The sequence below is a fragment of the Girardinichthys multiradiatus genome, chromosome 22, assembly GCF_021462225.1.
Source record: "Girardinichthys multiradiatus isolate DD_20200921_A chromosome 22, DD_fGirMul_XY1, whole genome shotgun sequence".
Classification (NCBI taxonomy): domain Eukaryota; kingdom Metazoa; phylum Chordata; class Actinopteri; order Cyprinodontiformes; family Goodeidae; genus Girardinichthys; species Girardinichthys multiradiatus.
The window spans coordinates 17,055,090-17,080,029 of record NC_061814.1 but is presented as its reverse complement, the minus strand read 5'-3'; the positions used below and the strand labels follow the sequence as shown (position 1 = coordinate 17,080,029).

Here is a 24,940-nt window from a genome sequence, read left to right as displayed (position 1 = left end):
AACGTTTGGTTGTGCATATAAGCATTTTTAATGTGTAAGCTAAACATAGTAATATTTTATGTGTAATATCTTTTTTTGCTGTTTTTGGGAACCGCTGGATTAGCTAATCTGGTCAGAGTTGCATCAAGAGTTGTGATAACTAGTAGTAGGTGTTTTTGCATCCCTGTGGAGGAACTCCTCTTTGCAGAATCATTTTAGTTCAGCCACACAGGGGTTATTGAGCTTATGCTGAGATAACTCAGCATCTCAGATTGAGATGCACTGAAATCAGCATCTCAATGTGATTTGAGTGCAGCCTTTGACTAGATAGACTTCTGTAGAAAAAGATTTCATGCTAATGAAATTCATTCAGGTAGACTTAGAAAATGAAGTCTTGCTCAAAGCCACCAGCTAGACTGTAGATAAGAAGGTATTTGTTGCAGCAGTGAGGTCAGTGTGTTTGTCGCCTACCCGTGTTGTGATGTCTGTGGCTGTGCGTCGTCCGGGCTCTGTGCTGGTAGAGACTCAGGCTATTGGACGTGACGGAGGACGGCCGGTTGTGGCTCAGTGAGGACGAACCGCCGGCGCCACAGTCCACGTCCTCCATGTTCACACCGCTGTTGCAGCTGGTCAGGTTGTCCTTACGCACTCTGCAGGATAACAACAAAGACACATGGAGCTCAAATTTGATTTATTCATGTCCACGTCAATGCCACAGAAGCGAAAGACCAACGGACTATCAAAAATTCAGCAATCTCCAACTATCCCTGGTGGCTAAGCACGTTCCCTCTGACTGAAAGGGATATTATGTAACATACGTGAAAATGTATTTTGAATGATGAGACAAGATCTATTTTAATACTCAGTGAAAATAAAGCAACACCTTCAAATTAAGACTGATCTCAGAGGGTTAACACTCCACTTTCGAAAAAGACATTTAGTTCCGAAGAAACCCAAAAGAGAGCGGTGCAGCCACACAGATGCACATCAATGGCCAAGTAGAGACTATGCAAACTATTAAATCTAAGAAAGGAGAAATAAAAAGCAATACAGCTGCAAGCCTAGAAAGTGCATTTGGCTGTCCATCTTCTCTGTAATCCAGCCATCTCTGTCTCCCAGACGGACACCCCCACTGTCCCTGTATGTGTATTTAAAACTACATTAACTTGGCAGAGTCCCTCTCCAGCACTGTGAGTCAATATCTGTAAATCCTCAGTGAAGCACTTACTCAGCCTGCAGGGAGCCAGAGCATTACAATTACATCACAGTCTTTTCCAGAGAAATTCATCCTAAAACACAACCAGCTCAATGAGAGCATTATGAGGTTAGCATAATGTGTGTTATAGCTTACCTGCAGTTTTACAGAGCCAAGCCTTCGGAAATGGCTCAAAAACATGTGAATTATTTAGCCTTTTGAAGGTTTTCTGAGAAAAACTTCAGAATTTTGCTGAAGTGATGTGTTAAAGCTTTAGTTACTTCATCTGACAATCAACCAAATTTATTTAATGTACAGGTCCTTCTCAAAATATTTGCATATTGTGATAAAGTTATTTTCCATAATATAATGATGAAAATGTAACATTCATATATTTTAAATTCATTTCACACTAACTGAAATATTTCAGGTCTTTTATTGTCTTAATACGGATGATTTTGGCATACAGCTCATGAAAACCCAAAATTCCTATCTCACAAAATTAGCATATCATTAAAAGGGTCTCTAAATGAGCTATGAACCTAATCATCTGAATCAACGAGTTAACTCTAAACACCTGCAAAAGATTCCTGAGGCCTTTAAAACTCCCAGCCTGGTTCATCACTCAAAACCCCAATCATGGGTAAGACTGCCGACCTGACTGCTGTCCAGAAGGCCACTATTGACACCCTCAAGCAAGAGGGTAAGACACAGAAAGACATTTCTGAACGAATAGGCTGTTCCCAGAGTGCTGTATCAAGGCACCTCAGTGGGAAGTCTGTGGGAAGGAAAAAGTGTGGCAGAAAACGCTGCACAACGAGAAGAGGTGACCGGACCCTGAGGAAGATTGTGTAGAAGGGCCGATTCCAGACCTTGGGGGACCTGCGGAAGCAGTGGACTGAGTCTGGAGTAGAAACATCCAGAGCCACCGTGCACAGGCGTGTGCAGGAAATGGGCTACAGGTGCCGCATTCCCCAGGTCAAGCCACTTTTGAACCAGAAACAGCGGCAGAAGCGCCTGACCTGGGCTACAGAGAAGCAGCACTGGACTGTTGCTCAGTGGTCCAAAGTACTTTTTTCGGATGAAAGCAAATTCTGCATGTCATTCGGAAATCAAGGTGCCAGAGTCTGGAGGAAGACTGGGGAGAAGGAAATGCCAGAAGTCCAGTGTCAAGTACCCACAGTCAGTGATGGTCTGGGGTGCCGTGTCAGCTGCTGATGTTGGTCCACTGTGTTTTATCAAGGGCAGGGTCAATGCAGCTAGCTATCAGAAGATTTTGGAGCACTTCATGCTTCCATCTGCTGAAAAGCTTTATGGAGATGAAGATTTCCTTTTTCAGCACGACCTGGCACCTGCTCACAGTGCCAAAACCACTGGTAAATGGTTTACTGACCATGGTATCACTGTGCTCAATTGGCCTGCCAACTCTCCTGACCTGAACCCCATAGAGAATCTGTGGGATATTGGGAAGAGAACGTTGAGAGACTCAAGACCCAACACTCTGGATGAGCTAAAGGCCGCTATCGAAGCATCCTGGGCCTCCATAAGACCTCAGCAGTGCCACAGGCTGATTGCCTCCATGCCACGCCGCATTGAAGCAGTCATTTCTGCCAAAGGATTCCCGACCAAGTATTGAGTGCATAACTGTACATGATTATTTGAAGGTTGACGTTTTTTGTATTAAAAACACTTTTCTTTTATTGGTCGGATGAAATATGCTAATTTTGTGAGATAGGAATTTTGGGTTTTCATGAGCTGTATGCCAAAATCATCCGTATTAAGACAATAAAAGACCTGAAATATTTCAGTTAGTGTGCAATGAATCTAAAATATATGAATGTTAAATTTTCATCATGACATTATGGAAAATAATTAACATTATAACAATATGCTAATATTTTGAGAAGGACCTGTAGTTTTGCTGGATTAGGACCACTCTATGGTTTCTCAGATCTCCAAGACCATCTGAACATGATTGGTCCAACTGCTCAACTTGAACTTGGAGCCTTATTTTTGCCTGCTGCTTTCCCAGAACAACGTATCACAACCATAAATGGGTAACACACCTAAGTTGTTTTGGAGCCATCTGCAAAAGGACCCTACAAATAATGGGGGTTTCTGCCCCTCCACCAACAGCTTCCACCTTGCTGTGAAGGAGCAAACACCATTAGTATTTTCTTCAGCTTATTAGCAGCAAGAGAGAAGACTGTTGAGGAGGGTGTTGTGTAGAGAGTCCTGTGCACCCCCGAGTGGGCCTTTATGCGCAATAACATTAATCAGCTCTATGTGGGCATATCTTGGCGAGTCCAGTCAATGTTGGGACCCAGCCATGGCTTACAACATTGAGGGCCAGTAAGAACTTTTCTGGAATTTCAAAATAAATCACAGAAACCTACTCCTAACTCAGCCCAAAAACAGAAGAAGAGCCGACTTCCCATGATGTCACTGTTTAAATAAGAATCCAGCGTTCCAACAAACAGATTTCTTTCCATGCGGATTCTAGACGACAACCGGACAGGAGAGGCACCAAAGGCCTTATGTAATGATTTGCTGTTCGGGGTCTTGCCCACTTTATGAATCTGCTAAAGATCATTTACCCAGAAAGGTTAGTTTCCAATCTAGGAAATAATATTGCCCTAAATATTACTAAACGTGATAAGTAATTAAACGTCATTAAGACACATTTATCCAAAGGTTTGGTTCTTTTTCAAAATAATATTTCTTTAAATATTATTTTAATAAATAAAGGCAGCTAATTAAACACTGTTGAGAATTAGTCACCCAGAAGAATGGTTTTATTCAGCAAATCATTCTTAAAGATGTTATTTTATTAAAATAATGTTTTTTTCTTGAATTGTGAATGGTTGTTTGAAGGTATACCAATTATTGCCTAAGTTGGTTCCAAGGCTAACTTAATTTCATTTCCAGATAATCCTTGGTTCTCAAACATAAATAACATTACATGGTAATGTTGCGTCACTCTTTTGGTCATGGTTTTCAACCATCTTTAATCAACTTGTTTATATTGTACATAGCCCATTAGTCTTCATTATTCTTTAATTCTGCTTGGTAGTTTAGTTGGATTGTTTTAGCATAGTAAAGAGTTTGTTGATTGAAATATGTTTGACTTTGATTTGACTTATTTTTGTTAATAAATTATTGTATTTTAAGAGATTGTGTAAATTCATTCCATGTGTGTGCAGAGTTTATGCTGTTCAATAATGTCAGAGCTTGGCTCATCCCTTTCGATTTTGTCTTAATGCCACCGCCTTACTGGGCTGGTATTCACAGGAGAACCCTTAGCAGACTGAATTGTTATTTAATAAAATATTAAAGTATTAATATTAAATAATATATTAATATTCATAATCACAACATCAGCATCCGAGTGTTTTTTACTGACCACTATGAGATCATCCCTCCGAGGGTCTGAAGCCTGAAGATAGGTTTAGAGTCACACAGTGAAATTATGTAAGAAGCCCTATACAATATAATTCTAGAACTTCTCTTTGTAACAGCCAGAGCAGAGGTGAGACCCCTTGCAGATAAAAGCTGCCAAAAATATTACAATAAATTAGGCTACTTAGAGTGCGGCCAGCCAGCTGTGAGACCAGCGTGGAAAATACTACTTCAGATATGCTGCCAAGCAAAGCAGGTGCACACAGACCACACGTTATGGACAAGCTGGTATTGATTCTACCAGGTTTCACAGTGTTGACGGTGCTTACACATGTAGGCAAAAAGGTAAAAACTGAGGAAGGGAAACCAATGGTAATAAAATAGGATGGGAAGTTAGATGGATACTTTTGGACACATGTTCACAAAGTTAGCTGCACCCAGAAAAGCCGCTGCCAGGCTTGGCCTCATCAACTCCGTTTCTCAGGAACAAAGTATTTTTTCCAATTCTTGACATCAATCAAAAATGAATATGTCAGCAGCTGCTATGCTAAAAGAATGCAACACAAAAACAAGAAACTGCATGAAGGAGCTGAACATTATTACAGCTAAGAAAGACTGCAATCATTTATTTCAATGTGCAACAGTTTCTTGCATTATCTGTAATAGTTTGTTAGTTTCACACTGCAGTTTAAACAGTGTCTGTAGTGGGGCCTGCAATAGTTTTTATAAAGCATTTGCAAACTGAAACTGTGTCCATGAAGTGATTGTTTAACTGAGTTCAAGTCCACGTGGTCTTCATATGGTCTAAGGTGGGTCCTTTAAACATCATGTACAAATAAATTCAAGCAAGCCTTTTATTCACAGTGTCTCACTCAGGGATTCTCAGTAACTGAATTTGTGACCAAACTAAATGAAGTCTGATCTCTGTTTAAACACACAAAGAATTTTTAACTGAGGAAACAGGCACAGTTAGCAGGCTGGTATGGACAAACTGAAACTGACCGTAGCCATTTAGAGCAGAGCCAGGAACGAATGGCATCCAAGCTTAGAGCCCCTCCTCCAATGTTGCGGAGTGTGCGATGCGTTCCTGCGAATGACGTTGTTAGAGGTGACACATACCTAAAAAATAAAAATGCAGATGTCTAATGCAATATCTGGATGGAAAAAACTGAATTTAATGACGTTTAAGTCAGCTTCCATGCAGTCCTACGCTGTGGATCACACCTACATGGGGTACCCCAGTGGCTGGTCGCAAGATGAGTTGACCATGTTCCTCAGTGCTTGTTTGGAGTTCTGGATGCTGCCACGCTCTGGGTTGCGATTCCGTAGAAACACTAACTCTTGCTGCTGGCCTGCCCACAGACCTCGCACACACTCCTTATTGATCTGCAGAGAGCAGAGTAAACCATACAGGAGGGACAGAGAGCATTAAAGAATATTTAACATTTGTATGATGGATATGTAAATCGTGACACTGACAGTGTTGTTGCCTGACAATCCAACTCATCTTCTAAAGAGCCAAGAGTCTTGTGTCATTTATTACTAGTGTGTTGAAGGGATTCAGATGCATTTCCTTAAAAGTCCAAATCCGTTTAAAAATAACTAAATTCAAAATTCCTTTATTTGGATCACGTTTTCTCGAGGGCAAAAGAGGTAAAGGGTAAACGAAAGAGGGCCAAGAAATACGCCCAGGGGAACACCACAAAACTCAGGGGTGGTAAATAGAGAAACATCACCAAGTTTCACAGAAAAACACCTGCTTGACAGATGACACTTTATCCACTTAAGGGCAGATTCTCTGACACCCAGACTGGGTTAAAGATGTGGCAAGTGAATCGTAGTCAACTGTGTCAAAAGCAGCTGTCAGGTTTGAAAAAATCATAATGACAGAATCGTCATCATCAGTAGTCAATAATAGGTCATTAAAACAGTTTAAAACAGGACTACGATTTCACATATGTGATGTGGCTTTAATTTGGAGACAATAACAGTGAAAGATTAGGTGGGGGTGGTATTAAACCTCAGTGCTAAAAATCCCTTTAGGGTTATTACTACATATCTTTGTTTTTTCTACTTTGGTAATTTTTTTATGTTTTTTTGCCAACATGATTCAGGACTTAATAAGAAATAACAAGCTTTTGTCTGTTGTTCTTTGAAAAATAGCTCAAGATTAGACAGACTGGATGGAGAGGATCAGTGTACGACATTGTTAAAGTCTTGCAACATACTCTCAATTGGATTCAGGTCTGAACTTTGACTAGGCCATTCTGATAAATGCATTGGCTTTGATTTGAACCACTCCACGGCAGCTCTGGCTAAATGTTCACGGTTGTTGTCCTGCTAGAAGATGAACTTCCTCTCCAGTCTCAAGTCCTTTACAGCCCCTAACCTGGTTTCTTGCCCAGTATATAGCAACTTCAAATCTCCTATCTACTCTGAGCAGCTTCCATGTCCTTGAAGCATCAACACAGCCAGATCCTGCCACCACTATGTCTAGCAGGGATGGTGTGTTCAGGGGGATATGCAGTGTTGGTTTTAAGCCACACAAAGCACTTGCGTGTTGGCCAAAGATTGAGATTTTGATAATATCTGATCAGAGCACTTCTTCCACATAATTGGTGTGTCCCCAACATGGACTGTGGCAAACTACTACTACATACATTTCCATGGCCCTGTTCACATTTGTAAACAACAGGGGCCACACTTTTTTGATAAATTATCCCCAGGATGGCAAGAATAAGTGTCACGCCATGTGAGCTGAGCAAACAGACCTCACAAGCCATCAAAAATGTCTGGCACTTATCACCATCACCTACTTTTCAGCATCCAACATGCTGTGACTCAACCAGGACTGAAAGCTGCAGCCTGCAAGCGGATGCTCATCTCTGTTACCTTGATGACCTTGAAGCTGAGGTGGCGCTTGTACAGCATGATGATCTTGTACTCATCCGTGCCGTCGTCGATCATGTGCCTCAGCGTGAGCAGCGTGTCGCGGCTGGAGAGCACGGCCTTGCGCCAGGCGGGGTCACTCTCGTGGCAGATGACCAGGCTGCTGCGGTAGTTTGTGATGGCTTCGTACAGGATGGACGCCTCCTCTGTCTCCTCTAGGCATGTGAAGTGATCCTACAAGACAGGAAAGTCATAGTGAATCACTGGGGACTTGTGGGAAACCACAACCTTGAGGAACGCCCATAAATACCAAATGTATTACGGTAGTGTTACAGTTTTACAGGAAAAAAAATGAATCTAAAGAAAAACCAACCTGGAGTTACAGCTTCTTGATTGCATTCATCTTTACCTGATGCAACTTGAGGCTCATTCTGACTGCAGGAGCCACCACCTTCTGAAGCAAGTCCAGGTCGATGAAAACCCACTCGTCTTTGGGGGCAATGCGGAAGTCTCCTTTGAAGAGGGTGTTGAAACCATACAGAAAGGACTCCAGGCTTCATGAAGAACAAGTGGTTGTTTTTGTCCCAAAACAACAAACAAACAAAAAAGAAATAGAGTAAATGAAATGAGATGTAGCTTTTAATTATAAACTGCAAGAAAAACAAGTAGCTTGACTGCAAAAATCAGTTTAAGTAATGTTATTTTTTTAGCATTGTGGGGCTGGCGCCCTCTTCTGGTCATTCTTTGTAGCTCCGGGTAAGGAGTGCCGCTCATAAACTTGAAATTTGATCAAACATATCAGAGTTCCCACACATTTTCCAGACCAAAATTCTAGTCTTATTCAGAATCAAATTTCTTAATGTTTTCACCAGTTTTTGTTTCACAAAACAACAAGATGCTAAGATCAACAATTGATTGGGCAGGGTGTTTTTTCCTTCTTGTGGTATCTGGATAAACCAGATGTTTTAAAATCTATAACACAGAGATGTGTGAAATCTGAACTGGCTGATCCTACATTAACTACAGCTTGTAAATTAGGAATCTTTTTATTCTGTTTGTAAAAATTCAACTTGTGTTGTTATAACTCAGCAATAAAGGAAGTCCTGTAAATGTAAATCAAAATAATGATAGATTTATTTATTTATTTATTTTTATTTCTTATTCAACAGACTAATTAACGATATCTATGAACTCAGTAATGTTTTGAACTAAATCTTTGTATTTTTAGTACCTTTTTGTCCAGTCTATTTTTCTTTAGAGGCTGAGAAATTAAAAAGTTACTGCATACACTTTTATATTTAACCAGAAAACCCTGAGGTTTAACTAACTTTATTAACAAAGTTTAGGGTCTAGAACATTTAAAAATATATATTATAAATATATATATTATTTTATAATTGGTTAAATACATTTTTGTAATAGATGAGTAATTAAATATATACACACGATGGAGAACATAGTCTGAAAATAAAGGGCTAACTTGCTCCTGCCTTTTTAATTTGGCTCTTTTTTCCATTGATTTACACAATCCTGTCAATTTTCCCCAACACACCATGAAAAGGTATAATTGTTCCACATATTTGTGTTGCCCTCTTGTACCTGTTGGACATGTTGTGCGACGCCGTGCCGAGAGATCTCCTCCCCAGCACCGAGAGAGCGTAAGACAGGGTCACCAGAGGGGAGTCTTCATCGCTGTCCACAGGCTGGAAGCATAACGATGGTGAACGAGTCTTCGTGAGAAAATGTGTCGATGTTTGGGCTCATTTCACATGGCCAAATCAACACAACTAGAGGTGAAACAATATTCACTTAGCAGGTTAACATCATATAGTGTATAAAACAATCTGTACCGTCTCCATCTTCCCAGCGCAGTGCTGGATCCACTCCAGGTAGACGTTGCAGAAGCTGGCCCGCGTCACCCCCTGCAGACAGTGAACGTAGTCTTCATCGATCTTCACGCTGAAGACCTGGGGGTCCCGCTCGATGTGGTGCCACTTGGTGTAGGACTGCAGCGCCTCCTGGACGGCGGCGTCTTTGAGCCAGGTGCACAGTTTGGGGGAGTGGACCAGGTAGTAGATGATGCTCTGTGAGCAGAGAGGGAGGGAAAAAGGTATACCTATGTGTTTCTCTGCCTGTGTATATAAACCTGAACGCTCTCCCCTTCTGGGGCCTGCACACTGAAGAGTAAACATACTTTCAGGTAGTAGGTGATGAGCAGCTTTCGGAGGTCGTACACCTGCAGCATGGTGGCGGCGTTGTTCTCGCTGATGCTGTAGCCCTCCAGCAGGTACTTGGTGGCCGTCACCTCCCACGCCAGCCAGCGCAGGTTGAACGCGGCGTTGCAGGACAGCATGTGAGGCAAGTGGCCCGGCTCGCAGCAGCAGCAGCCATCGTCCTCCTCCACGCCCTCCGTGATGGCCTCCACCTCCCGCTGCTGACAGTAGGTACCTGAGAAGACCACACACAGAGGTCAACAGTGAGAAGCAAAGGTCCATTGTCAGTCATTGACAATCTCTATGTACGAGTGTTTGTCTCTCGCTCATCCCTCTCTTTGTTCTCACATAGGTACTGAGTTTAAGGCTCGGCGAATTAGGGAACTTCTACTCAGATTGGACTTAGATGAATTTGAAAGGGTCAAAGAAGCTTGCTTTGCTGGCTGAGGCCTCTGTTTCATTGCTGACTCCTGTCAGCTACATTCGGGTGTGCTTGTGGTACCCTTTACATTTCTAGCACATACTGTATAATAACTTTTTTAACTGTTTAGCACACTATGTTAGAAGGTCAATGTAATTGTTTTGGTTGTGATTTGTTTATTATTAGATAAAGAAAGCAGGGACTTTTTGTTGATGATTTTTCTTCAGAATAGATGTGTTTGATTCCCTGCTTCGTTTTATTAATTTTTTTGATTTAGCACAACCTAGTGGTCCTTTACTATCCACATATCATACAGCCATTTGAGTTTTTGAAGCACGTTCCCTAAAACTCTGGCAAAGTTGGCTTCAGAAAGTGTGTATGTGTGTGTGTGTGTAGGTCGTGGGGGGGGGGGTATCACTATAAAAAATCTAAAAAATGTGATGTGCATTTGTATTTTTAGTAGATCCGTTGTCACTGCAAGTCTTTTTGGGGTACATCTGTACCAGTTGTAAACATCTAGAGACCAATTTGTTTTTTGCTCATTCTTTGATTGGATGAAGAGCACCTCTGAACATCACTTTTCAAGTCTTGCCACAGATTCTCAACTGGATTTAGGATTGGAGTTTTTACACTTTAACACATGAATATCCCTTGATCTGAACCACTCTTTTTTAGTTCTGGCTGCAGCCTCTACCAGTTTTTTGTTTTCAAAGATTGTCCTGTATTTAGCTCCAGCTGTATTTCCATAAATTCGGACCTACACCATGATGCTGCCACCACCATGTTTTACCATGTTGATGTGCAGTGTTAGTTTTGCACCACACATAGTGCTATACATTTAAACCAGATGTTTGTCTCATCTGACCAGAGGAGCTTCTTCCACATATTTGCTGTGTCCCCTACATGGCTTATGGCAAACTGCAAACATGGCTCATGACCTTCTTTCAACAATGGCTCTCTTCTTGCCACTGTTCTTTGGAGTGCATGACTAGTTGATGTTCTTTTGACAGATTCTCCCACTTGAGCTGTGGATCTCTATAGCACCACCAAAGATACAATGGACCCCTTCCAATTAGCTAGCTGCCTGATTAATGCTGTCCTTGCTGGCTGAAAAGGTAAGTAGACAGGCATGTGTTGGTTGCTTTGCATTGAATAGTGCTGGTTGATTTGTTCAAATCTTGAAATATTGTTTTATAGCCTAACCCTGGTTTAAACTTCCCAGCAGCCTTCTCCCTGACCTGTTTGCCATGTTCCTTGGTATCTATGAAGCTGTTTATTTCCTAATATTCTCTATTAAACCTCTGAGGCCTTTATAGAACATCTGCATTTAAACGGAAGTGAAACTATACACAGGTGGACAATATCTAATCAGCTGACGTCTGAAGGATATTGGTTGCACTAGATTTTGTTTAGGGAGTCTGTTTTGCAAGAAGGTAATTTTGATATAGCATATGAACATTTTCTAAGTACCTTTAAAGTATTATATGATAAAAACTGTCCATTAATAATGTACTCTCACAAAAACAAATACTCAGAAGCTCCATGGATGACAAAGGGTTTACAAAATGCCTGCAAAAAAAAGAACAAACTTTATAGAGATTTCATAAAGTATAGATCTTTAGAGGTGGAGAATAAATATAAGAAATATAAGAATAAATTAACTGCTATTCTACGATTAGCTAAACAGGATTACTACAGTAAAATATTAGATAGAAATAAGATAAACATCAAAGGGATTTGGAATGTATTAAATAATATTATCAAGAAAAACTCGGGAAAAATTAATTTTCCGCAGTTTTTTATAGATAATGATGGCAAATTGGAGGAGAGTAATGACGTTGTTCATAATTTCAACAAAGTTTTTGTGACTGTGGGACCCAAACTGGCAGAAAAAATCCCTGATCCTACAACAACTGGAGCTCTGAATGAAACATTAATCAGTAGAAATCCGTTTTCTATGTTTCTCACTGCAGTGGGAGGAAAAGAAATTATAGATATTGTCAATAAATGTAAAAGCAAAAGTTCAACTGACTGTGATGGTATTGATATGACAATAATCAAGAAGGTAATTGAGGAAATTATCCAGCCTCTGACTTATATCTGTAATCTGTCACTTCAATCGGGTAAATTTCCAGAAAAGATGAAAATTGCCAAAGTTATTCCACTCTATAAAAATGGGGACAGACACCATTTCACAAATTATAGGCCTGTTTCTCTACTTCCACAGTTTTCCAAAATTTTGGAGAAATTATTTGTGAGTAGACTAGATACATTCATTAATAAACATAATCTGCTTTCTGAAAGTCAGTATGGATTCAAATCACAAAGATCTACAGCAATGGCAGTCATGGAATTGATAGAGGAAGTCACTGGCGCCTTAGATAATAAGAAATCGGCAGTTGGTGTATTTATTGATCTCAAAAAAGCTTTTGACACAATAAATCATGAAATATTAATTAAGAAATTGGAGCGCTATGGCATCCGGGGAGTAGTTCTGCACTGGATGGAAAGTTATCTAAGCAACAGGCAACAATTTGTGCAAATGGGTGACTGCCGGTCACCATGCTTGGACATTGTTTGTGGTGTTCCCCAGGGGTCAGTACTGGGGCCAAGATTGTTTATTATTTACATTAATGACATCTGTAAAGTTTCTAAAGTACTTAAATTTGTTTTGTTTGCAGATGATACTAATATTTTTTGTACAGGAGATAATTTGGATTAGCTTATGGCTGAAATCAACTTAGAGTTATGTCAACTTAAGATATGGTTTGATATGAACAAATTATCATTAAATTTGGATAAAACCAAGTTTATGTTGTTTGGAAACTGCAGAAGAAGAACAGATGTTCAGATCCTAATAGATAATATAGCAGTAGAGAGAGTTAAGGAAATTAAGTTTTTGGGAGTAATGATAGACAATAAGATTTGCTGGAGACCTCATATAAAATACATTCAAACAAAAATATCCAGAAGTATTGCTGTTCTCAGCAAAGCTAAATATTTTCTAAATCATGATGCTCTTCATATTATGTATTGTTCACTTATATTACCTTACTTGAGTTATTGTGTGGAAATATGGGGCAACACCTATAAAACCTCACTGCGACCGTTATGCACATTACAAAAAAGGGCCATCAGAATGGTTCATAAGGCAGGATTCCACGACCATACTAACATACTATTTATAGAGTCCCGCCTCCTCAAACTCCCAGATCTGGTAGAATTTCAAACAGCTCAGCTGATGTATAAAGCTAGAAATAAACAACTACCAGAAAATATTCAAAAGCTGTTCACTGATAGAGTGGGGGGTTATGACTATAGGGAAAATCTCAATTTCAGAACCTTGAGGGTTCGAACCACCATGAAGAGAATGTGCATTTCAGTCAGTGGTGTGAAGGTCTGGAATAAACTCCAAAAAGAGCTGAAGCAATGTCCAAGCATGAGTCTGTTTAAAAAAAGACTAAAACTGATGTTTTTCAACATGTATTGGGATGAAGAGGCGAGGTGAATGGTATCTCATCTGAGCACGGTATGTATGTGTGTTTGTGTGTGTGTGTGCGTGTCTGTGTTTCTGCTGTGTGTTTGCATGGGGTGCATGGCGGTGCGGGGCCCTCTTCTTTGCTTCTGGTCCTCTGTAGCTGCAGCCTGACGCTGCAGTTGTTGCAGCCTGGCTTCTCTCGCTGCTCCTCGGTCTGTGCCTCGTGGTGGTGGGGGGCAGGTCGGGGTTCAGGGGACTCTTGTGGATGGCTTGGTAGTTCAGGGGGGTCCTGGGGATCTTGTCTGCCACCTTGCGCTATGGGGTGTGGGGTTGGGATTGGTGGGGGGAGCTGGTGGTGGTGGAGCTGTGGTGTTGGATTGTGGCTCTGATGATTTGGGGGGGGTCTCTAAGTGCAGATATACAAGAATGTGAATGTGGATTTAGGCCTAATGTGTGGTGTGTTTCTGTGAGTGTAGGTATGCATGTGTGCAGTTACATGTACATATGTGGAGGTACATGTTTGTCTGTGTGTGTACATGTGTATATGTATGTATGTGTGTATATATATATATGTGTATGTGTGTATGTGTATGTATGCGTGTGGGTATTTATGCATGTGTATATATGCATGTATGTATGTGTATTTGTATGTATGTATATATGTGTAGATATATATATGTGTATATGTGTGTATATGTATATATATAGATAATTGTGTATATATATTTATTTATTAGTTTTTGGTTTGTGAATTCTGGATCAAAAACATAGATGTTAATTAGGAAGGTTACTCAGTTAATTTAAGTGCAATTAGAGGGAGAAGGGGTATTAAAAATAAGTTTTACTTCTTCATACCCCTTTTCAGACAATTTATATTAATTAATAATCAATGTCAGATCTCAGGTTAAATATACTGACAAGTTTGCTTGTTGGAAAATGTTTATTTTACTGGTTGCTATTTGTGTTTAAGTTAATTTAATTTATTTGGAACTGGAAATTTAATTTAATGTTTACCAAACACTTTTTTGTATGGTATTTGGATATTTGTTTGTTTGTTATAAGCATTTCTGAAATTGATTTATTTACCGAAATCATTGTCTGAAATAAATAGAAAAAAAAAAAAAAAAAGATAGAGTATTTTGAAAAATGTGTATCATTTTTCTTAGACCTCACAATCCCGACTTCTCTTAATGTAACAAAATTTAAAAAATGTTTGAGGTGTTTGAATGTTTTACATCGCCCTGTCACAGAGAGCAGGAAGGACGAAAGAGCGAAAGATCCAACAGTACCTCTGAACTCCAGCCCCCTGAGCTGGAAAGTGACCAGGCCGTTGCCGATCTCGATGAGGTGGACCAGGGCGTTGAGGTAGTCGGAGGCCAGAATGAAACAGTCCCCGGCGCTGTAGTTGCCCCACCGGCCCAGTATGAGGTCCCCACACAATGAGTGCTGCAGCGAGCGAGTCAGGTACTCGTAAAAAATTGAGTTCAGGTTGTTGTCATCGCAACCTAAAGGACAACAAGGAGAAAATAGAGCAGGTTCTGCTTTTTCTCTTAGAGAATTTGATGGTGCCTTGTATGAAGGGGGGCAGAGAAGTGAAGAAATAAGCAGAACATAAATGATGGAACTGCAGCTTGAGAGGACAAACCTGTCTCCTTGTCCACCTGGGACACCAGCCTACTGTTTGAGTTGTCAATACGCTTTGTGCTGTAAGGGACAGGAGATAAAACAGGATCTTAAGGTGTAATCAAGTGTGACAGAGCAACACAGATTGCAGCATAGCGGAAGGATTTTGAATTTTTTTTCATTTTACCAATTACAATCAGAAAAGTGTTGCATGCATTTATCTTCAGCCCACTTTGACACTAATAAATAAAATGCAGTGAAACCAGCTGTCTTGAGAAGTTCCCTAATTGGTAAATAGAGTCATCATGTGTGTAATTTAATCTCAAAATAAATTCACATCTTCTGTGAAGGCCTCAGAGGTCTGTCAGAAAACGTTAGAGAATAAAAAGACCATGAAGACCAAGGGACAAAGCAGACAGGTCAGGGGGAACGATGTGGAAAGGTTTAAAGCAGAATTAGGTTATAGAACAATATCCCAAGCTTTGAACATCTAACAGAGCTCTGTTCAGTCCAGCATCTTAACATCAGAAAAGTATGGCACAACAGCGAACCTAACAAGAGATGGCTGTCCACTTAAACAAACGATCCAGGCATGGTGAACATCAGTCAGAGAAGCAGCCAAGTGGCCCATGGTGACTCTGGAGGAGCTGCGAAGACCCACAGTTCAGGTGGGAGAATCCAGCCTGGGAAAAGTGGTAAGAACAAAGTTATAACTCAATTTTGCAGCTTGCCACTAGCAAGATATGGGACACAGCAGGCATATGGAAGAAGGTGCTCTGGTCTGGGATTTTTTTTGCCTGCATCCAAAACACAATGTGTGGAGGAAAACTAACACTGCATATCACTCTGAACCAGGGGCGCCTGCAGGATTTTATAGGAGGGTACGCACAAAACCAAACATTACACTTGACCCACACAAATGCAGGCCACCTGCACACGATGTGTGTGGCACACAAAAACAACAACATTGCATCACGCACCTGAAAGTCAGGTCCTGACCAACACAAACATGCAACAGGAGCACAACGCGCATGGCTCATTTGACCCAAACATGGCCCAATGTACACGATGCGATGCACACGCACAAACAAATATATGTCTACATAGCCTATTTGTTTCTAATTACATTAAATAATAAAAAAAAGAAAAACCAAGCCATTCCAAAGTAAACTCTCCTCCTGCCTGTCGCATCAAACTACCTCAGCACCTCTTCACTGCCAATATTGATTTTGGGGTGAATGTTCATCAGGGCCAGAGCAGTGAGCCCGGTGTCCGACAACGCGTTGCGTAGATACGTTTTAAGGGGCCTCAGCATGCTGAAGGTCTGCTCTGCTGAGGCTGTGGACACTGGATAACATTTACTATAGTATGTACATTTGGGAAGAATAGGTGCTATGAGCCAGATAAACACAAGTAAACTAACCAATTAAATTTTAGTTTGGGCCCTGGAACAAAACCTGTTATAGAGGCTACAAAAGACTTTGAACAGGGGTAAAGGTTCACCTTCTAGCGTTGAGCAGAATACAAATGCACATCACACTTTTCAAATTTCTCTTTGTTCAAAAAACCTTAAAAGCCATATATACATTTCTGTCCACTTTACAATCGTGCAATACTTTGTATTAGTTTGTCAGATAAAATGCTAATAGAAAAATTAATAGTTTATGTTTTGTGACATAACATAAAAAAAGCTCTAGGGATACTATTGCAGGGCACTGTATTTTTGGAAGTAGCAGAGCGAACTAAAGAGTCTCAAGCCCCCAGAGCTGCGTCAGGACATATGAGGACTCAAACTGACAACTTTCTTATCAGACTCCTGCTGAGCTGAGGCTGCCAGCGATTTTTTATTTCAAGGATTTCATTCTGGCTCCAAATATAGTCACTCAAAGAGCTTGCACAACAAAGCTGCCAAAATATTTTTAGATGTCTCTGGTGGAAAGACACATCAATAAGTAAGAAGGGCCAGAGTGGGAACATTTTTTTAGTGTTGGTGGGTTGCCAAGTGTAAAAGGAGGTAGAACATGTTTTTCCTTTAGCAACTTCCCTGTTAGATAAACTCGCTCTGTTTATGAACACAAAAACATCTTATAGTTATATCAAGAAAAATATATAAAGAAATAAGATGGCTGACTAATGTTTAATCTGAAGCTTCTCTTATATTACTTATCTGTTAAACTGAGCTGTATTGACAAGCTGCCTATTGGATGTTTTTCATTTTAGGGATGTGACACAGTGTTCCCACACCTTCAGCCTTTACCACACAGCGAAGGCCTTACTTGTAGTTTCGTTCCCAGAACTTGATGGGCCGCGGGTAAGACGAGATGAAGATGGCGCTGCCCAGGAAGGGAGCCAGCGGGGTGTAAAAGACGGTGGTGAGGAGCGTCTGCAGCAGCAGCATGGCTGAGTCTGGACACACGCAGATGAAAGTAAAGGAAAATAACAGGTAGAAGTCGCCGTCAAACAGTCAGAGCAAGCTGTGGGTACTGGTGGTGCTGTTTTGTCTTATTTAAATGACTCAGTTTAGCAAATTTCTATAAAAAATAACCTGAGTTGATACAAAAAGCAGTTTTCAGATATATAAGTTAATAAAAGCTTAACAAATTAACCTGCCCCTGTGTGTAACTATCACTACCCCCTTTATTAAAACAGAAAATAATTGTGATAAAGGACCTGTCTGACAACATGAAGTAGGCTAATAGAACTCAAAAATCAACAAGTCATACCCTGATCTACATAAATTCCAGAACAAATGAGAAACAAACTCTTTGGCATTTACAGTATCATTCTGGAAAGGGTTACAAAGCAATTTCTAAGGCTTTGGGACTCCAGTGAGAGCCATTATCCACAAATGGAGAAACCATAAAACAGTAGTGAGCCTTCCCAGGAGTGGCAGGTCTACCAAAATACTCCAGGAGTGTATCAAGGGGTCACAAACAAACCCAGAACCACATCTAAAGTTCTACAGGCCTCATTTGGCTCAGTTAAGGTCGCTACCATGATTCAACAATAAGAAAGCGACTGGGCAAAAATGCCATCTATGGGCGAGTTCCAAGATTAAAACCACTACTGACCCAAAAGAACTCAAAGACCTGTCTCACATTTACTGAAATCATATTGGTTATCCCTAAGAATTTTGGGAAAACACTCTGTGCTGATGAGACAAAAGTGGAATTTAATGGAAGGTGTCCATCCCGTTAGATCAGAGGAAAAACTAACACAGCATTTATAAAAGGGAGTCATGATTTCTGCCTGTACCTGAACATCCTGAAGGAGATTGCACTGTCAGCAGTTTGTGAGTTTATTGCACTGGGGTTATACAGCAAGACAATAATCAAACCGCACCACCAAGTCCAACTCTGAATGGCTCAAGAACAAACTAAATGTTTTGTAGTGGCCTAGTCAAAGTCTGGATTTAAATCCAGTTGAGAAGCTGTGACACAACCTAAAAAAAGCTGTTAAATATTCACTCAGTGTGACTGAATTAAAACAGTTCTACAAACATCTGGTCCAAAAATCCTCCAGTGATCTAGAAACCTTATTCCCAGCTCTCTCAAACGCTGGATGGCAGTTGTTGCCACCAAGGTTGGCACAACCAGTAATTGGGTTTAGGGGGGCTACGTACTTTTTTTCATAATGTCAGGTTACACTGGATAGCTTTTTAGCCTTAAAAAGATAATAGATAATTAGATAATATTATCATTGAAAACTGTCTTTTATCGTTACTCGGGTTATCTTTGTCTGATTGAAACAATTTCTTTGATGATCTGAAACAATGAAATGTGACAAAAAAGCAAAAAAAGAAACATAACTGTGCTGCTGTGTAAAGAAAGGATACGAGGCACGGCAAAAGGCTGAGCGAAGGCATGGAAGGCGCTGCCCCAGGCGATCTGCCAGGGAGCGATGTAAACCAGGATGAAGTGGAGTTTTAGCAGCAGCTCACGCATCTAGACAAAAAAAAAAAACAGACACACACAGTCAGTCTGACCTGAGTTAAACTTCATTCCAGAACAATGGTATGTGCTGGGAATGTGTACAAATACTCCAAAATGTTTCTAAGACCTGTCATACCACATAATGTTTCTGATGCTTTTCAGCAGCTCAGAGTTTTCTATAAGCAGGGAGTTACCAGCTGGCATGATCCCTTCCTGTAATGTCGTCAGACTCTGCAAAGCTTCTCTAGAGCAACAGGGGTATCAGCAAACTGTATTTACAGGGCGAGTTGCAGTCTCTGTGATGAGCAGACAGACCTCTAGTGTAAACTCACCAGGAACTTTTTGCGTGACTTTCTGCACATTATGATTTTAATTGCTGTACAAAGTCCTTGAAAGGGAGCTTTAAATAAAATGTATTATAATTATTTTCGTTAGTGTGAACTGGTGCTCTATAAATGAACTGAATTGAATGAGGTGCCAATTATATGAGCTCCTTAGGATTATTTTCTAGTTTTATTTGGTTCTTGCATTCTCATCCTTTTTAAACCCTTGTGAAATACTCACACTCATACAACAATACTACCTGGAAACTTTGTAGACATAGCAACATCTCAAAGTAAGTGAGAAACAAATTAGGACACCCTACAACAGCTTGTGTGTATTTAGACATATGGATATCTAATATAATTTTGAACCCTACTGAAAATTTCAAGTAATATAAATAAACCATGAAATTACCCTTTCCACTGTACGGAAGGTTAACAAGGGAAGGAGATTAAAAGCAAATGCCAACATGTCCTGATCCAGCTTTCCAAGCAAGTTCACCGTGGAAGCAGTACGCAAGATGCTAAAATAAGTCTCCAAAAACCCTTAAGCGTCATCACAAGACCTACAGCAAAATCTTTTTTCTGTTAATGTGAAGATGCATCCCTTTCCGACCAGAAAGAGACTACACAACTTTAACCTCCATCGAACCTCTATATTTTTATTAGTAAGACTGTCACCACACACACTATGTGAAGAACTTTAAATCTTTAAAACCATTCAGGACACCACCTAAAAAACAGAAAATCACATAGAAGCTGCCGTTGCGCACAGTCTGCTTGAAGTTTATTCCCAACACCTATAATTATTATAGTATAAAGGAATCATGAGCTCAGGAGGCCAACGTGCCATTGCAGTAGTGAGACACATTAGCGCATCATAAATAGGTTGCACAATTGAAAATGCCTTCTATTCATAAATTTATATCCCCTTACAAATGGGGCCCTTATAGCAGTATGAGTGCAGTCTATAGCTCTAATTACATTCAGAAATCGGCTCCTCGCTGCAAATGAGAGCCACAGTTTAGAAGAACTTTTTATAAATGAGCAACATACGGATGAGACTGACCCATATGGCTGGCATGGCTTGGCTCAGGGATGACTTTAATACTGGACCTGTTAGTCAGCTCCCTCTGAAAAGCTCCGGTTTTAAGGACTGCAGCACAGTGAGAACTGGAACTGGAGCCGGCAACGCACAGTTCCTCCTGGTTTTTCTCTGTAACACTGAGGCCAGCTCCATTCCCTGGGCAATCTAAACCGGCTGATGCATCATCATCATGTGCCTGAAGGTCAGTATGATCTCTGAATAAAACACTCCCTCTTCCATCCTCCAGCTGTGCCAAAACTGCCATCATTCCACAGTTACGCACAACTTTACGCAGCTATTTATGGACACGTGTGAGTGTCTAAAACTTGTCCACTGTACAAATCACCAAACCTGATTTGTTAGGAATTAATCTGCTGATCCACCACCATTTTCTTTTTCAGTGAGAATGGAAGTGCCCCTTAAATGATTCAGATGCATTTTATGCTCCTCAGAGCACAGGTCGATGTGCAATTACACCCACAGGTGACAAAAACAAAGGATGTTTTACAGTTCACATCAGACTGACGTTGTTTCCATCATTTTCTGAGGTGTGTTTCGTTATTGTATGAAACTAAATGGGATTCAGTTTCATCACTCTGGTTTAAACCATAAAAGCTCAAACTCATGAAAAAAGCATCAGGTTTGATGCTCCATGAATTAAATGAAGCTGAATGGAGACATATTTCAGTGGATTTAGGTGAGTTTTAGGTTTCTGTAATTTATTATTGTCAACTGAAAATGTTGCATGGCTTCCGCACATTTTCGTAAAAGGTCAAAAGTTTGCGTGGATTTAAGCACACTTTTACACAACGTTAATTTTTGTACATGCCAAGTTGTGTGAAAAACATTGGACAAGATTCCAAGATATCTTTGCGTAAGTAAGCTTCGTACATGAGGCGCCAGATCTTGAACTGACTTGGATGCTGTTGGGCAACTTGAAACAGGCTGAACATGAAAGGAACCCTTAAACATCTCACAGCTGAAAGTGAGAAGTGGAGCAAACCTTCCCTCAGACTGATATAAGAGGCTGCTAGATGGATACAAGAAGCTTCTCACTGAAGTTACTTCAGTCAAAGATGGTAAGACGGGGAAGCTAAAATACATGCAAAATTTTGATTAAAATTTTTAATTTTTACAACATTTTTAAATGACATGGGAGTTGCCCTTTCAAGCTACCAGTGACATGGTTGATTGTGCTTTACCTTGTGGAAGACGATTGACATGATGAAGAAGTCCAGCAGGAAGCTCTCAGAGGTGTGCGGACAGTCAAAGTGGAAAAAAACAAGTGTGAAAAGAAGCGTGAGGAACTGGAAGCTGGGATCACAGAAGGAAGATCGCAGGAGTTTCAGTCCAGCGACTGTCGTCAGGAGAACGTCGCAGCTGCAAGCAGCACAGACAAGAGGTCAAACAACAGGTTGAGAAGGGTCATTTAGCCCATTTTAGAAGTCTGATGTCTCCTGTGTGTGCGTGCGTTTTTCTGGCTGTGTTTGTCCACTCACTGGATTCCCAGCTTCTTGCGGTGACTGAGGGCAAAGCCATCATTAGTGAGGGCGCTCAGCACGATAGCAGGGTAGACCAGGTACTTCTCAAAGCACAGAAGCCCCACGTACAGACGCTCAAACCACATGAGCACAGCATCCTCTGAAACAGGAGCAAGAAGGTTTCTCAGGATCATATAATCTCTTAGATGATTAATATTAGCAGTACATATGAAACAATCCAGGATTTCTTTTTGTCATTACATATTATCAATATACACTATATTTTATGTGGGTGCGTTAATTATTTATACAGTTCAGATCCCCTGGGATGTTTAGATGCAGTCATCAGCCATGAATGCAATGTCAATTTTTGTTGGCCATATATATTTGAACTGTAATTTTTTCAGCGCGGACAGATGACACAATAAATAACTTCAGTGACTGGGTTCCATGTTTAAATTGTTATGATTTGTTCTCTATTTCCCATAGAGTCTAAATTATGTATACTGGCTCAAATGTATACATGCAACCCCACTTATATCTTTATAAATGTCTGTTAGCAGGTTGTATCTAACACAAAGTGTTTTAAATAAACAGAAACCATGTAGCATTATTCCACCTGGATGTTGAGCCATTTATTTAAGCAGAAATGGTAAAACTTATTCAAACTGGTTGGTTTCCGGGTACAGGGCGTATAGTTAAGGGTGGGGTCATTCCAGAGGCTCAATTTTAGCTTGAATTGTTAACTCCAGAACCAGTTTTCAGTTGTTTTTGGGATCACTATCTTATTGGAATGCCTAGTGGTGTCCAAGTTTTCACCATCTGACCCAAACGGTTTTCTTCAGGTGAATGTTTACGATGTTCAGCAAAAGCCCAAAAACCACCAAGGCTAAAGCCTACAATGACTGATCAAGAAATAAGTCCCTGCACTGAAATCCTCACCTTTAAACTGGACTGAAATTTACAGCTACCCACAAGGACGAGCCAAACTCCTTCTGAAGGGCAATTTCATATATATGAGACAAAGATAGAACTAGTTGGCCTCAATAACAAGAAGTTTTTTTGAAAAGGTTAAGATAAGCCTGTCTAATCAAACAACACTGTAAAGCACAGCTATTAAAGCATCATGTTTTGGGTCTATTATCTTGTCAGGGTGAATGGAATAATAAAAATGGAGGACTAGCTCCAAACTAAACTTTACCTCAAATGAAACGGTGGATGGTTGAAACGTCTTACACAAACACACATGAAAGCTAGTTTTGCAATGGATAAAGCATGCAAACATTATCCTTCTAAAATGGCCTCACCGCTACTCTGTTAAAAATGTATGGACAAGAAACCAGCCAATTTAATGAACTGTAGAAATTCTGCCATGAAGAGTGCCCAACTATCTGGCCAGAATTAGACTTTTAAGGAGAAATATCATGCTTTTAAATCTTTCCTTTTTACCTTTAAATCATTCAGTTGTGGTCTATATAAAGTGGAACAGCAATGCTTTTGGTCTGAGCTCCTTGTTATTGTAGCTCCACAGGCTCCTCTATTACCCCTGTTCTGAGGTGCGTCTGAGAGCAACTCGTTTTGGTGCCATCTCTTTAAATGCTTCACACCCCCCAGGTCAAAGAGTGCTGAACTTTAATCGGTTTGGCCATTTTTGTAGTTTAATCAAAACTTTCTAGATTAAATAACATTTAACCAGGCACTTTGAAGAGGTTCTTATGCTGGGGGTTGGTGTAATAAATTGTGTGGGTTAATATACCGAACAACCAAACCGAACTTATCCTCTTTCAGCATAGGCATACTTGAGCTTGGACTACAAAATCGCGGCAAGGAATAAAAATGACGGATACACAAAACTGATCAATCATTGACCGTATTTAGCTGTTTCGCAGCAAATACGGTGACGTAACAGTTGGAAAAATGTAACAGATGGTAGGGAAAACTGAACGGACCGAAAAATATGATGCCGGCAGAATATAAAGATATCTCTGCAACACCTAGTGAGAAAATAATTTCTGCACTCCCATAGACTCCAAGTACACAAAATATATTTAAAGGCTAAAAAAGTGGATTTTGCGTGATATGTGCCCTTTAAATCTTAGACTTAGATCTAAAAGCTACAAAAGCATCGGGTCAATCCATAACTTGTGAAGAGACTTATAACCAAATACGGTGACATTAGTAGGGGTAAAAGTATAATATTTCAACCTCTGTAAATGATTTGGAACCTGAGTGACGAGAAAATCCACAATGATTTTAAAGTTGTGCACAAAATTGTTTTTTAAAAACATTAAAGAAAATATTATTATTTTATACTTGAAAAAGAACAGTTAAAAAAATTATTTCAAACCCCAGAATTATTATGACGTTCATGCTAATGGTGAGGGTATCTACATTTCTGACCAGCACTGTGTGTCATGGATGCAAACCTCTGGGCTCAAACTGGTAGTACTCTTTGGTTTTGAGAACCGGATGTGAGATCCACAACCAAGGGTGATGCTTCCGCAGCTGAGGAATTAGGTAGTGGGTCACGAACCCGACCGTCCCCGCCAGAGCGTACAGCACAATGGTCACAAAGGGCTACATAAGAGTTAGAGGAGAGCAAACATCATTAGGACGGGAAAAATAATGTAGAATCATTGGAGTTCTAAGTAAAAATGTGGAGCATAAAAGTACCAAACAAGTGAGAACCTCACCTTCAGGGAGAGGAACACAGTGCTCGCCGTGATGGCGAAGGTTAGGATGTAGGTGATGGAGCAAACGACCAAATCCGATAACAGAATCTCCTTCTGCGGATTTCGGAAAGGAGGCTCCAATTATCCATAATCCTCTTGCATATTTTAGATTCATACAGGTGTGTTATTTCTGCCTATTTGTTATTAGCTTCAATTTCTTGGTGATCAGAGACAAATCAGCCAGAAGA

The 24,940-nt window shown here is 40.3% G+C and overlaps 1 protein-coding gene across 1 annotated transcript in view; it reads right to left on the bottom strand.

Moving 5' to 3' along the window:
- pcnx2 (pecanex 2) overlaps window positions 1-24,940 on the bottom strand; it is a 53,292-nt gene that overhangs the window by 2,653 nt on the left and 25,699 nt on the right. The window contains exons 21-36 of the mRNA XM_047351715.1: window positions 24,714-24,806; window positions 24,447-24,597; window positions 22,039-22,180; window positions 21,742-21,919; window positions 19,033-19,141; window positions 17,474-17,603; window positions 15,220-15,278; window positions 14,864-15,079; window positions 9,657-9,910; window positions 9,313-9,546; window positions 9,062-9,165; window positions 7,872-8,016; window positions 7,466-7,696; window positions 5,802-5,959; window positions 5,576-5,692; window positions 451-629 (exon numbers count right to left, since the gene is read on the bottom strand). Coding sequence (XP_047207671.1) covers window positions 451-629; window positions 5,576-5,692; window positions 5,802-5,959; window positions 7,466-7,696; window positions 7,872-8,016; window positions 9,062-9,165; window positions 9,313-9,546; window positions 9,657-9,910; window positions 14,864-15,079; window positions 15,220-15,278; window positions 17,474-17,603; window positions 19,033-19,141; window positions 21,742-21,919; window positions 22,039-22,180; window positions 24,447-24,597; window positions 24,714-24,806 — 2,500 coding nt within the window. The remainder of the gene's footprint in view (window positions 1-450; window positions 630-5,575; window positions 5,693-5,801; window positions 5,960-7,465; window positions 7,697-7,871; window positions 8,017-9,061; window positions 9,166-9,312; window positions 9,547-9,656; window positions 9,911-14,863; window positions 15,080-15,219; window positions 15,279-17,473; window positions 17,604-19,032; window positions 19,142-21,741; window positions 21,920-22,038; window positions 22,181-24,446; window positions 24,598-24,713; window positions 24,807-24,940) is intronic.